At 40.1% G+C, this 13,437-nt stretch overlaps 1 protein-coding gene across 3 annotated transcripts in view; it reads left to right on the forward strand.

Annotated features, from left to right (window-relative positions):
- Nucleotides 1-13,437, forward strand: part of PRKAR2B (protein kinase cAMP-dependent type II regulatory subunit beta) — an 81,489-nt gene that overhangs the window by 40,677 nt on the left and 27,375 nt on the right. The window contains exon 3 of one of the 3 annotated variants that reach the window (XM_083851225.1): nt 3,623-3,732. The exons of the other annotated variants lie outside the window; for them this stretch is intronic. Coding sequence (XP_083707351.1) covers nt 3,623-3,732 — 110 coding nt within the window. The remainder of the gene's footprint in view (nt 1-3,622; nt 3,733-13,437) is intronic. 3 annotated transcript variants of the gene reach the window in all.

Here is a 13,437-nt window from a genome sequence, read left to right on the forward strand (position 1 = left end):
CTATATGTATTAATCAGCTGGTTTCTTGCATATATCGTCCAAGAAACTGGTCTGCTGGAAGAATGAGGAAGGGTAAGTGGTACTTTTTCTATGGATCAGTTCAAGAAATGCCATCCACTTGTAAGTGATAGGAAAATACACGGGAGAATAGAAGAGGTTGTTGAACTGTAGTCAGTCACCTGTCACAGCAGCAAAGCAGAGACAGAGGAGTGATGTGGTGTGACAGTAGCTGATACAACCTAGTAAGGGACTGGAAGAGGAGAATAGGAAGCCTACACTTGATGGAGTCAAAAAGAAAGGATTTAGGGGGGTTTCAAATTCTTTGTGGAGCACCGGCACCAAATGCACAGCAGCAGCTCTTGATCAGTGTAAGACATTCTCGTTTCCTGTACTGGGCAAATTCCTGTCTCTGCAGAGAACCTGGTCTTACAGGGAAAGGTAATTAAAATGCGTCATGACATAAAAGCTGGGCTGCACAGGGCAGACAAAGCCTACCTACTATTACAGAGTGATTTGCTGCAGCGTGGCAGAAGTGTTAACTCGGTTTATTGCTCTGCTCATACTGCTTTTGCTGATGCAGTTGTGCAGCTTGTGTTATCCTCACTGCCAGCAGCCGTGACTCAGGATGCTGATTGCTTAAAACCTCATGAACGCAGCTTGGCTGTGAAAGGGTCAAGAAACTGTAGATTTGAGGTTGACAATAACAGCAATAAATTCATTCTTACAGATGCTCTGGCCTCCACAAAGCTGGAACATTACTTTCCCCTTGCACAGAACAAAAAGCTGCCCTGACAAATTTACTTGAGAAGCAGTTAATCGAATTGACGAGTACATTTAGCTGGTCTTGACACACTGAGATCACAAACAAATGTGTGTGTGACTGTACCACGCATCTCTGGGAATTGCAGCTCAGGCTGTTTAGATGTTATAGTGCAGAATTGTAAATGGTGTCTTGAGTAAATAAAAAGTAAGAAATTAAATAATCCGTGTAGTTGTTCTTTAAAAGATTGTGAATGATGTGCCTTGAATGAGCTAGAAGAGTGGCCTCTCAGGGACAAGAAAAAAAAATATCTCAGATTTGTAGGATGGTGGCGTTATGCCCTTCAGGTGTAGGAGCTTGAACTGGTATGTGGTGTGAGGAGAGGCAGAAGCCCCGTGGCAGTCTTAGAATGCTCCAGCGAGTGTCTGAATGGAGGAGAGCATCTGGAGTAGAGGGAGGACTAACAGGCATGCACATACATGTGCTCACACGTGCAGCTTTTGTCATGTGTATGTTTCTATTCTAACTGTGTAATAGTAAATTGTTCAGTATATATGGCGACGTGTGCTTTCATACGTGGCGCACAACCTGATATTTTACATTTTCCAGGATTTTTAGTTATTTAAATCCAGTGGAATATCTACGTTGTGTTACCATTTGTATGAAGAGATACTTGAACATGGGGCATGCTTACTATTTTGTCAAAAAAAGAAATTAATATGAAAAAAAATAATAGAAGCAACGTGCTAAGTAATATTATTTGCTAAATTATCTGAAAAGCTGTACTACATTTTTCCCTATGCTGTTGTTCTTTCGTGTATTCTTACTTTATAAGTAGAATTACATGTTTTTTCTCAACACTTCTTGTGGAGTGCTAATTTTGTTGTTCTTAAAGTAATGCTCTGTTTCGTCTGCTGTGGCAGGTAGAAATTTACTGATTTTATTTTTTAATTAATTTATTTATTTTTATTCAGTTTCTATTATTTCTTTTACATCTTAAGTTTATTTCATTCTGGAAGGACAGCCAAGATTTCAGGGGTGCTAACTGGCTTTCTTTCAAAACACTAGAAACCATGATGTATAGTGCACTGATGTTTATTTGAAGTGCTTGGTTTGAATTGCAGATTCTTCTAAAGTGAATGTACTAAGTTTAGTTTTCATAAAAATTGGGGGTTTATTGAATTTCAAAAATAATTTGCTTTATTCAACAACTCTTTAGGTAACTGGACTTTTATAATTGTAGTTATAAAAAGTGCCAGTGATATCCATAATTCTAACATACCCATAAATTTCTGGCACATCATTTTTAGGATGTAATATTTTGCGGTTTGTCTCTGACCATAATGTAGTTCTTGTTTGAAGTTTGAGGAAATTTCTTTCAATATCTGTGACATTTTCAAGGCTGGAGCAAAATCAATATCTGAGTAATGGGATTTTAGTTTAAGGACCATATGTGTGACAAAATAGCTTTTCAAGTGTATGGTTAGAAGTTCCCCATTAAAATTGAATTATTCGATGTGTAAAAAAAACAAACAAACAAAAAAACTTATTTGCCAGAAGTTAGAACTGACTGATTTTGAGTTATATTTTCTACCATGAATTTATTAAACCTATATATTTGGAATTACACCTTATTTTTAAAAAGTGCTAAATATCTCCCACCAGTTTTAACGAGAATGAAGGCATTCGGTTGGATGGAGAGTGAGGTGGAACGTAGTTGTGTTGTGCAAGAGAGGAAGGAAGTTTTCAGGTTTCTGTTCAGTACACACTTTTCATGAAGGACTCCTTAATCAGAGCACAATGTGAGTGATGGATCCTTTTCAAAGACATTATTTATACAAGCAATGGGAATTGTTTCTATTTATAGCCTGGTTGTGATCACATCTGACTACTGGATTTCTTAGTGCATTCATCATACAAGTGGTACCAGCAGGAGCTTTGCATTTACATCCCCAGGTTGCCATTTTTAAATGAGTACTCCTTTTTAATGACACTTCTCCATTTTGATTCCTTGTCTCGATTTGATGACTGTGAAGTTAAAAACTACTGCTGCTCTGGCTTCTGAGGACAAAACCAACATGCTTTAATGAGTAGGTTATGAAATTGCACATTGATGCAAGTGGGTAGAACATACGTAAGTGGCTTACCAGACAAGAGTATAATGTAACTCTGGGCTGTCTGGGGTAATGGAAGCTCTTTGTTCCAGCCATCTACGATGTAAATGTACATTTCTTTCTCTATTAAGTAAATGTTTAGCATCTGAACTTTTTTTTTCAACCTACGGTTTTATTTTGTGTTCTACACAAAATGAAGTGAGAGCAGTGTGGCTATTTGCTTCTTCATATTGTCCTATTTTTTGGAGGAGCAAGGCTAGTGAGTACTTACAGTTCAGTTTTCTAGTTGAGACATTGGGCTTTAGTTGATGCAGCCACAGGACGTGTTTCAGGAACTGCATGCTGGTTCCCTTCACCTGTGGCATGGATTTGGGGAAATAAAAGTTAGAAATTTACTTTGCTTTTTTTTCTAGTCACCGGTTTTGTTGTCTGCAAGCTATCCCTTTTGTGCTTATCAGAACAGATAATTACAGTGATAAACATTGCAAAACAGATTGGAACAAGAGCCTGTAACTGCTATACTCTAAGCAGTGGTCCCCTGCCTTCTAAAAACTGTATTAAACAGAAGCATTTTGTGCCCGTGGCCATTAAACTTGAGAAGTTTGTCCTCCATGACAGAGAGCTGAAGGCCCAGAGTTGTTGGCTAGTACCGAGGTGAGGGGGTGGAGGCCCTGATCCGTGTGCTCCCGTCTTCTCTCAGGTCTGGAAGCACCCTGTTACGCCTTCTCTTTCTATTATATTCTTACAGATATAAGGAATGGCTGGGGACTACGGGGGACAGATGCACCAGTATGAGGGAGCGGAGGCTCTGTACATGGTGTATCCACCATTCTCTGGATCCCACAGGCTACCCATGCTGTATGTACAGTGCTTTTATGTGGTGTCTCTAATTCTTATATAGCCCTGTAGTTATTACCTGGCTTCATCCTTATGGGTCTATTATGCTAATAATACTTAACTTCATGAGGGCCTAAAAATATTCTGAGGGCCTTCTGTACTGCCCACTGAAACCAGCAATAATGCTTGACTTCTTCCTTTTTTTTAAAACCAAGTTTTGACTGATTTTTTTAAATTTTTTTTTCATTTTTAAAGGTCAGTGCAGTATCCAAATGAGTTGCATTAGAGTGGTGAAGAAACTTAATAATGTGATAAAATCAAGTAATAACAAAAGCAAATATTTCCAATTTATTAAAAAAGTAGTATCAAAATAAATTTATTGATCAGTAACATAATAGGCAGGTGGCTGCTTCTTAAAATTCAAAAATTCAGGGCCACAAGGATGATCAAGGGGTTGGAGCACCTCTTCTGTGAGGACAGGCTGAGGGAGTTGCGGTTGTTCAGCCTGGAGAAGAGAAGGTCCCAGGGAGACCTTACAGCGGCCTTCCAGTGCCTAAGGGGGCCAACAGGAAAGTTGGGGAGGGACTCCTTGTCAGGGGGTGTAGGGACAGGACGAGGGGGAACGGTTTTAAACTAAAAAAGGGCAGACTTAGATTAGGTATTTGGAAGAAATTCTTCACTCGGAGTTGGCAAGGCCCTGGCACAGGCTGCCCGGAGAAGCTGTGGCTGCCCCATCCCTGGAGGTGTTCAAGGCCAGGCTGGATGGGGCTTTGGGCAACCTGGTCTGGTGGGAGGTGTCCCTGCCCATGGCAGGGGGTTCGAACTGGGTGATTTTTAAGGTCTCTTCCAACCCAAACCATTCTGTGATTTAATGAATTCCTTTGAAGTTAAAAATATTGTAGATTGAACTTGTGATCTCAGTGAAGTTTACCTCGAGATAACTTCAGGCACTCTGTGTGTCAGACATTAAACCACCGCTCGGTCATAATTCCCCATCACTGTTCTTATATTTGTCAGAAGATAGCTTCTTTTCTTTTGTCAAATTGTGTGGAGGCACAAGCTTCAGTTGTGAGTTTGTGTGCATGTTTGTGCAAGTAAGCACACAGGTGCTGTTTTGTGGGAATGCCTGCACTTTGCTGGGCAGCACAATTACTTGAAACTGATGAATGGGTTGGTATGATCTGGAGGTTCCTAGAGTTTCCCTTTGTTATCAGCTCACCAAATTTATTTATTTATTTGTTTTCCTTCTTGTGTGGTGCCTTTCCAATGTCATTTAGGTTTTCAGCGCTGACACTGTAACAGCGAACACCTTATTCTGAACTGGTCTTGAAAAAGAATAGAAGAAAATACAAAAAGGCCTTTTTCCTACTGGGTGTAAGAGCAGCAGTAGGAATTTGTGTCTATTTTAATTAGTTTTGTTATCCTCAGTAAATAATTGTGTCTTTCTTTGAGTGATACTCTACATGTGCATTAGTGACGAGTATGTGTACTGACAGCATCAAAGACCACATCATTGTTTTCCCTTGGCAGTACCTGTAAGGGTTCGATGCCCAACCCTCCCTCACTCTCGGAGGCAGGAGTGTGTTACAGCACGAGCTGTATTGTGCTCAGGGAGGTGCCATTCCTCCATCCACTCTGCTGAGATGAAGCACTTTCTGCTTAGACACATTTTCTTCTGCATGGTTGATTATTCCATATCCAGTTCTTTTTGTTTAGAGCAGTGATGTCTTTATATATATTTATATTTGAGTTCATTGCTGTGATACTTGGGAGGTTTGAATTCCATATTTGGTCCGTACGTGAAGTCTTTTTATTGCTTAGTAAGTGACACATGCCTGATAAGGGCTCTATTTGCTGTTCATTTAAATTCAGCAAGTGAAGGGATTGGGTGCCTGTTTTGCACAAAAGTGGATCTGGAAAAGCCACAAAAGCCTCACCTGTCTCAGGCGTCTGAGGTTGCAGTGAGCCTCTGGGTCACTGCCAGGGACCCGGACCTGGGACCAGGCTGATTGGGATGCCATTCCCGAGGTGACTCCCTCAAGGAGGTGCCTGCCTCTTTCCCCAGACTTGTCATGATAAAGAAGATTTGTGGGACCAGTGGAGTTACCACAGAGTCTTCTGACATGGGTGAGGCGTGTATGTTGGCACTGACTCTGTAGCCATGGCTTACTGAAACTACACCAAGACATGAGGCATATGTTGGGTTTCTCCAGTTCAGCAACTGTGACTTACAGCTCTTTCAGATCCCCTGGCACCAACTGGGGGACACCTCTGTAGAAGTGACACTTTGTTCTCAGTAGTAACACAAAGCACTGTGGAATCTCAGGAGAATGAGTTTAACTTGCTATATGACTGCATTCTCTCATCCTCGTCATCTTTTTCCTACATCCTCTTGAGACAGTAGGACATTGTTCAAAGTTGTGGCCTGTATAGAAAAATGCTGATGTTTGTCAAGAATTTCTCATCTGATGGCTTCTCTTTTTGCAGTCACCAGGAAAATGTCCTGGTTTCCTTCAAAAATTTGCAGCTCATTGCTGGATATGTTGAATATTTTTTTACTTTGGCTTTGTTATGTGCTTTTTTTCACACTGAGGAGCCTGAGATTAGGCTTCAGGTGGTTAAATTTAAGGTAAATCCGTAAAATATCAAATAGACCACTCAGAAGCAGAAATTTCTTCACTGAAAAACCGTAATGAACTTTGGTCTTTCTAATCTGGTAGGAGCATTTGGACATAAATACCAACAGGTATGCTCAGGGCTAAAATCAATACCCTTTTTGCCTTCTGTGCATTTCTCTTTGTGCATCTCTGTTCTCAAGCATTTGAAAGTCAGATCTTGTATCATCACAGATTATACGGTTCACTTGACCACTTGTTGAATCCAGAACCATAAATTCTAGTCTGTATTAACTGTTAATCAACAGTTGCCTTCTGGTCAACTGCTCAGCATCATTGTCTCCCGTGGTAAGTGGTGTGCTGAATTTTTGTGCTATTTCATCCTAGATTTCATTTCCAGATCTGCTGCTGGCACTGTAGTCTTTTGTGATAAACAAGCAGGCCACTATTATTCAGCTTCTGCAACGTTTGTTTTGTGACATGGCCAGGCTAAAATCTTTGAGGGAAGATCTCCAATTATTTCGCCTGTCTTTTAGCACAGTGACATCATGTGTGCTTTATGTAGTGATGATAGAAAAGCCTTGAGCTTTCTTAACGCACTTTCTAAACTGGTTCTGCCGTTGCTCTTTCAGATACCCTTCACCAGGTAATTTAATAGCATCAGGGAAACTTGGCGCTACGGATAATACGAATAAACTCAAGGTTTCCCAATGACTAGATTCTTCTGGATCTTAGGATAATTCAGGTTGGAAGATACCATCAGAGGTTTCTAGCCCAACCTCCAGCTCAAAGCAGGTCGGCTTTTAGATCAGATCAGGTTGCTCAGGGCTGGGTTCTTGAAAACAATTTCTCTGGGCAACCTGCTTCACCACCTGACTGGCCTCATGGTGAAAAAGCTTTTCTTGTAACCAATCTCAAACTCTTTTGTTTCAGCTCATGCCTCTGTCTATCATCTTTCCATCATCCACCAGTGTGCAGAGCCTTAGTCATCTCCCCATCGCTGCTGCCAGGTTCCTCAAAGCCGTCTCTTCTCCAGACTGAACAAGCCAAGTTCCTTCAGCCTCTGAAGTGCTTAACTACCCTGGTGGCCCCCCACTGAGTTCATTCCAGTTTATCCATGTCTTTCTGTATTTGGAGGCCCCAAAAGTAGACCCAGTACTCTAGATGTGGTCTAATGAGTGTGGAGTAGAGAAGCAGAGATGGACGGTCACTTTGCCTGTTCATACAGCCAAGGAGGCCTTTTGGCTGACCTTGCTGCTGGGACACTGCTGGTGGGCACTGCTGGTGGTCAGCTGCTGCTCACCAAGACCCTCAGCACTGTTTTGGAGCAGCTCACCAGGCAGGCAGTGGCCAGCGGAGCTGTTTCCAGCATGAGGATGATGACGCAGCTATCCAGGTGACTGGATGCATGTGCCCTTTTCGAGGATAGTCTAAGGTGAAAAGAATTCACTAGACTTGAATGATCTATACACTGACGTGTGTACTGTGCATCTTTTCTGTCTTCAATTAATGGTAAATAACTTTGTTTTCTTTGTGGTTTGACACAGTGAAAGGCCCCTGGGAGTATATAAAAAACAAACAAAAAACATGTTGATATATAAGTACTTACAGTAAAAGTAGTACATTAAAATTCATTTATCACAGTATTCCAAGCTGGGCACTGTTTATTTTTTACATGTGCAGCTTTTAATTTTTATTGCTTTTTATTGTTTTCTATTCCTTTAGAATTAGGAGTGCTTTATTTTAATACGCTAGCAATGGGTACCTCAGTCAGCAAATAGTCTGGTTCATTCCACTAGAATATTTTGCTATCTCCCAGCTGTGCTGCTATCCTGGTAACTTTTCACTGAATGATTACTTAATCATTAAACCTGAAATGCCTAGAACTGTCAAGGGAACTGTATACAAATTAAATAAAGTTCTTTAACACTGCTGCTTAAACACAGGACATTTATAAGGGAATACAATTTCCTTGGGGTTCCTTCAGCTTTCACTGCGGCCCTGATTATTCCGTCTAAGTTTTCTGTCTATAAGAACTTTCTGTTACAAATGATGGTTTTGGTTGAAGAAGCTAGATGCAGCTCTGTCTCACCCTAGAGGTTCATTTATTCTCCTTTGATATTTAACAGAGTTGTTGCTGAAGAGCATCTATAGGTAATTTCTTTCCTGGGAGGACAAGACAAAACTATAAGCCTGAATTCTAACACCGCACAAAGCCAGATGTTAACCCTTTTTTAACTTATGCTGTAATTTTAATAGGTTTTCTTAAATATGATCACCTGACATACATGATTTCCCAGGATATTGGTTTCTGTTAGTCACTAGTCGTCAGGAAATATAAAGTGTCTGGCTTGGGTGAGGTTCTTTATTTTATTTTATTATTTTTTTTTTACTTCCAAATTTGAAAGAATCGTAGTTTAGAGAGGGGGGTATGTGTTATCTCACATCTCATCAAGTAAAAATAAAAATAGCTGCTTCCTTCCATTCAGTAAGATTAAGTTCATTTATGTAACATTTCCCTGAAAGTAGAGGTATGTTTTGCATATAGAACTGACCAATAAGAAACTGCGTTGAAACCTTGAATTTTGTTTAGTTTTCAAACTGGCAAGTCCACTTCTCTTCTACTCTCTGTATGCCAGTGTTTTCTGGTGTAGATTCAGTTTCTGAGAAAGCTGCTGCATGGACACTCATGAGCTTTCCCCTGCTGCCTAACAGTTTCATCTCCTGCTGAAACAGCGTAAGGTTGTGGTTGTGCCAGGGACACAAGAGCCAGTGCCAGAGAAGATCCTGTATCAGGACAAGAGATTGTGAGTTGGTGTTTGCATAAAACAAGGAGCTGTACACAAAGTGGAGAACAGGCACTGGCATACAGCAGCAAGGTATTTGTGGTGATGTCGTCAGTTTATCCAAGATAATATAGCTTAATTATTAGGTATTAGTTGCTGGAGTCTGGAGGTCATACACACATGGATCACTTTGATGCTTTCTTCATTAAGTGGAAAGAACACACTCTTTCTTGGTCAGTTGCAGGTGGGGATGAGCCTGTTTCTGTCATAGCAACTACTTGGGGATGGAGAGACTGGGAAGTCCAAAACAGCTGTGTTGACAGCCTGAGGCTGTCTGAGGTCACATTGCCAGGTATTCATCTCCTGCAGGCATGATGTCAGTTTTCTGGGTTCACCTCTAGCTAGCTTCTCTTCAAGTGCAATGCGATTTTAAGCAGGTATTGAGAAAATGGAGCTAGGTGGTGGTGGCTACGTGAAAGAGTGATACGACTTGGAGTGTCCTTCATAGGTTTATGGCACTTCTTCCAGCCTTTCTGCATCTTCTTGTGATGTTAGAAGATGACAGGAGGATAAACTGAGCACTGTGGAAATCTGTAAGATCCACAGATGGAAGAGATGAAGCTGTCTTATAGTATGTGGGAAAAAGCTAGATTTACACCGGTGTGTTTGTGTAGCCATTTAGTCTCTGGAAGTAGAGTAGTATTTAGTTAATGGTACCAAATGTGAGGGGGGGGGGGGGTGTTTAGAAAGTTGGCAATATAGACGTATTTATGTTAAGAAATATTTTTTCATTCATCAAAGTACACTATCCGTATTTACCTTCGGCTGGGGACGTTCTGAGAAATGATAGCTCCAGGTACTGACTGCTCATTATCTGTGTGAGGGGAGGCTACTTTTTTTTTTCTTCTCTTTTAGAAAAAGATTAACTAGTTCTGTGAGACCTTGGTGTCTTCTTTCTTGTTCTGAGTGGTAAGTAGTCACACAGGTATGGATGTCTTCTGTTACTAGAGCATGTCAGTGTGGTAATTGGTGTTTCTAGGATGATTACAGACCCCGTTCTTGGAAGAATAATATTTGTAGACCATCTTTTGGCTTGTTACTGTTGTCTACGCTACTACAGATGTAGACAAGCACGTAGTGATCACTGTGTCGGGTACTTACTTTCTTACCTTAGTAAGTAGTGCCAGTACTATTTCCTAATAACAGTTTATATTTTAGTTGTGGTAAATTAAAGCGGCTTATCTTATCTTATAGTTGTGATTCGTCTTCTACACTTCCTTTGGCTATCTAAAGAAAATCCCGTCAGCAAAAGGTCTTAAATAGATTTTCTGGAGTCGTTGAGAAACCAGATGTTCAAAATCAACCTTTTCAAAACTTGGCAGAAGTATTTTTCAGAATCTGTTTTTGTCTACCTGTCTTCCTGTTTGATCTGGAACCTTTTTAATAAATTTGGTTTATCAGAGTTCTGAGAGAGAGGATTATGTGAGCATGACATTTCAAGCAAAAATCGTGTTAAAATTCTAGGAGACAAGCTCCTTTAGCTTATAATTGTGTTTCATCTTGCTTAACAGCCTGGCCTCAGGAGGAATGAAGTGCATCTCATTACAGATTATTTTGTAATGTAGTATGTAGGGCACTTTCCTGGAAAAGAGGGAAGGGTGAATTCGAGCTTCCTTCCCTCAGTCCCATAGCTGTGAAAAGCGAAGGCAAATTTCAAAGGATGACTCCTCCTCTTTCTTCAGGTGCCCGTCCTCAGCTTGCTATTCTAAGTGCCGTATGGATACAGGGTTTTCTGTGAAGCCTGCTCAGATTGAACCCTCAGGTGCCCAACACAAGTGTACCCCACTTTTTGCCATGTGCCTCTGAGGAGCTAGGGGACACCCTTCAGGGATAAGGAGTCCACATTCCTAAGTGTTTCTGCACCTGAGTTCAGGAGTTCACACAGTTAATCTGAATATGGACCCACAGAAACAGGCTTTGCGAAGTGAAGCATTTATTTAGAGGTTTGAGCACAGCAATAAAGAACAGTTTTAAACCAATCTCCTCTGGGCTTGTTTATTATATTTAAAGTTCTACCATTCTGTAATTATGACTTAATTAGACATCATTCCAAAGGTTTGTGTGAGTATTCTAGATTTAGTATTATCTGTGCCTTCCTCATTTTTCTGGATGGTCGTACTGCTTCTGGCAGGCTTTTCACCTTGTCTTGATCAAACGGGTCCAGTCTGCTGGCAGGACACCGGGACATGTTTGTCAGAGCTCATAGTTCTGGCTTTGTCCCTAACGTCCCTACAATCGCTTGCACAACTCTATGGCTCACAGGTCACCTTCTCTTGTGTGCCCTTGTTCTATGTTTTTTCTCTTTTCTTGAATCTTTTTATATCTTTACATGATATATGTATCATCAGCAATTCTTTTCTTTGTGTTACTTCCAAGCATTTTCTTTGCCTCACTACATCTTTTCTTTATGTACCAAGTTGGTTCTTGTATTACTCTTTAAAATACCAGCATAGAAGATAGCCATGAATACATGGTTTCATAAACTAATCATCTTATTTTGGGTTCCTTAGCCTTTGTAACTCTTTGCAGATATGTAACATGAGTCACTCTCCTTTCCCCTCTTCTTGGCCCAGTCCAGTTAAATCAAGGTGTGTGCTTAATTTTATCTCATGACCTGTTGGCAGAGTTGAGATTTGCAGTTCATTTTGCCCTCTTGAATTCTCTGATTCTTATATTTTTTTTGGTTCTCCTTCTACTTCTCCTGGTGCTCCTTTGCTCAGCATTAATAGGTGCTCCCCCTCCTTCTCCAGTAAGGTTGTGGGACTTGGAATTCCATTTTTTACTGCTTCCCCTGCTGTCTGTTCTTAAATATCTTATTTAATATGATTTTAGCATTTTCTTTTTTTTTTTGCAAATAATTCCCAATTTTGCTTTGTTTGCAGTTTTTTCTACCCACCTTGTCCTACAGCTGACTGATTCATACATCTCACCTTCAGTGTCTTCTAACTACTCCAGAATTTGAGTATTTCCTTTTCTGGTATTTCTCGACTCGTGTTTTTCTCCTGGTTTCAATTTTTTATTCTGTTCTATTAATAGTTTCATGGCTTACTCTACTAGATTTGTAAATTCAGTAGTGTTTTCCTGCATGCCTCTTTCATATTTAATCCACCATTAAAAAACAATTATTTTTAATAATTAAGCACCAAACATGCCAACTTGGTTATCAAAACTAACACCTCCTTTTCAGATATTTTACAACATTGAGGATAAGACATGATTGGAGAAACCGAAGGAGAGGCTAGGAGAGATGAATGAGTGATAAACTCATTTGAGTGTCTATTTCTGTGTCCTCTTTAAGGTGTATGTATATACTTCTGCAATCAATTTTGAAAAATACGGCTAAGGTAGTTAGTATGCTATTGACTCACCTTAATGTGTATTGAAACATCTTAGAACTCATCTCTGTGGTTTCTTGTTGAAGTTCACATAGTTCAGTCAAAATCTACAGCAAGGATTTTATTGTTTGGGGCTCTGTTACTATGAAACCTGACATGGTGAATAGCGTAAGTTACAAACCCTGTTGACTGGACAGAGAACTCATTTTGGGTAAAATTAAGTTGCTGTTGTGGTTTTCTGTATTGTATATAGTTCCTTAAAGTGTGCTACTTACTATGTGGCTATTTTAAAAATGTGAATGTGTACGTTCTTGCGTTCTTGGGATGTAGGCTCCAGAGATTTAAAAACAAACAAACAAACAAAAAACAAACAAACAAACAAACAAAAACCACTTGTAGCTACAATCTTTTAAATTTTTGCAGCACATTCTATGTAAGGGATGAGTTTTCTGGTGGGAAAATAAAGTGTGTTCTCTGAGCGGACTGCTGACTTTTCTATAAGAAAAATCTGTAGTTGATGGCTGTGAAGCGCTAAATAATATGGGAGAGAGAGCTGGGTGCAGCTCTGGTTTTGTTTTTTGTTTTTTTGCTTTGGTATTGGCAAATATAAAGTTGAAATGTATGCAAAGAGCTCTGTGTCTGCTCAGAACTTGTCAAATATTTATGCATAGTTCAGTTCTGTCCCAAACCAAATAGCACACTGTAGAGTTATGAACTGCTTGGACCCGTATGAGAATGGGAACAGAAGGTTATACAAGTCAACATCAGAGTACAGTATGTCATTGTATGGTATGCTGCTATAGCTGGGAAAGCTTACAGAATAAGCGCTATAGTGTATAGTATATACTGGCAAACTCTTCTAGTGGAAGTGCATCTTAGTTTTGTAATGATTTTATTGTTTAATAACTACCTGCAGTGATCTGGACACTG

The sequence above is a fragment of the Anser anser genome (genome assembly GCF_964211835.1).
Source record: "Anser anser genome assembly, chromosome: 1".
In the NCBI taxonomy this organism is placed as follows: Eukaryota; Metazoa; Chordata; class Aves; order Anseriformes; family Anatidae; genus Anser; species Anser anser.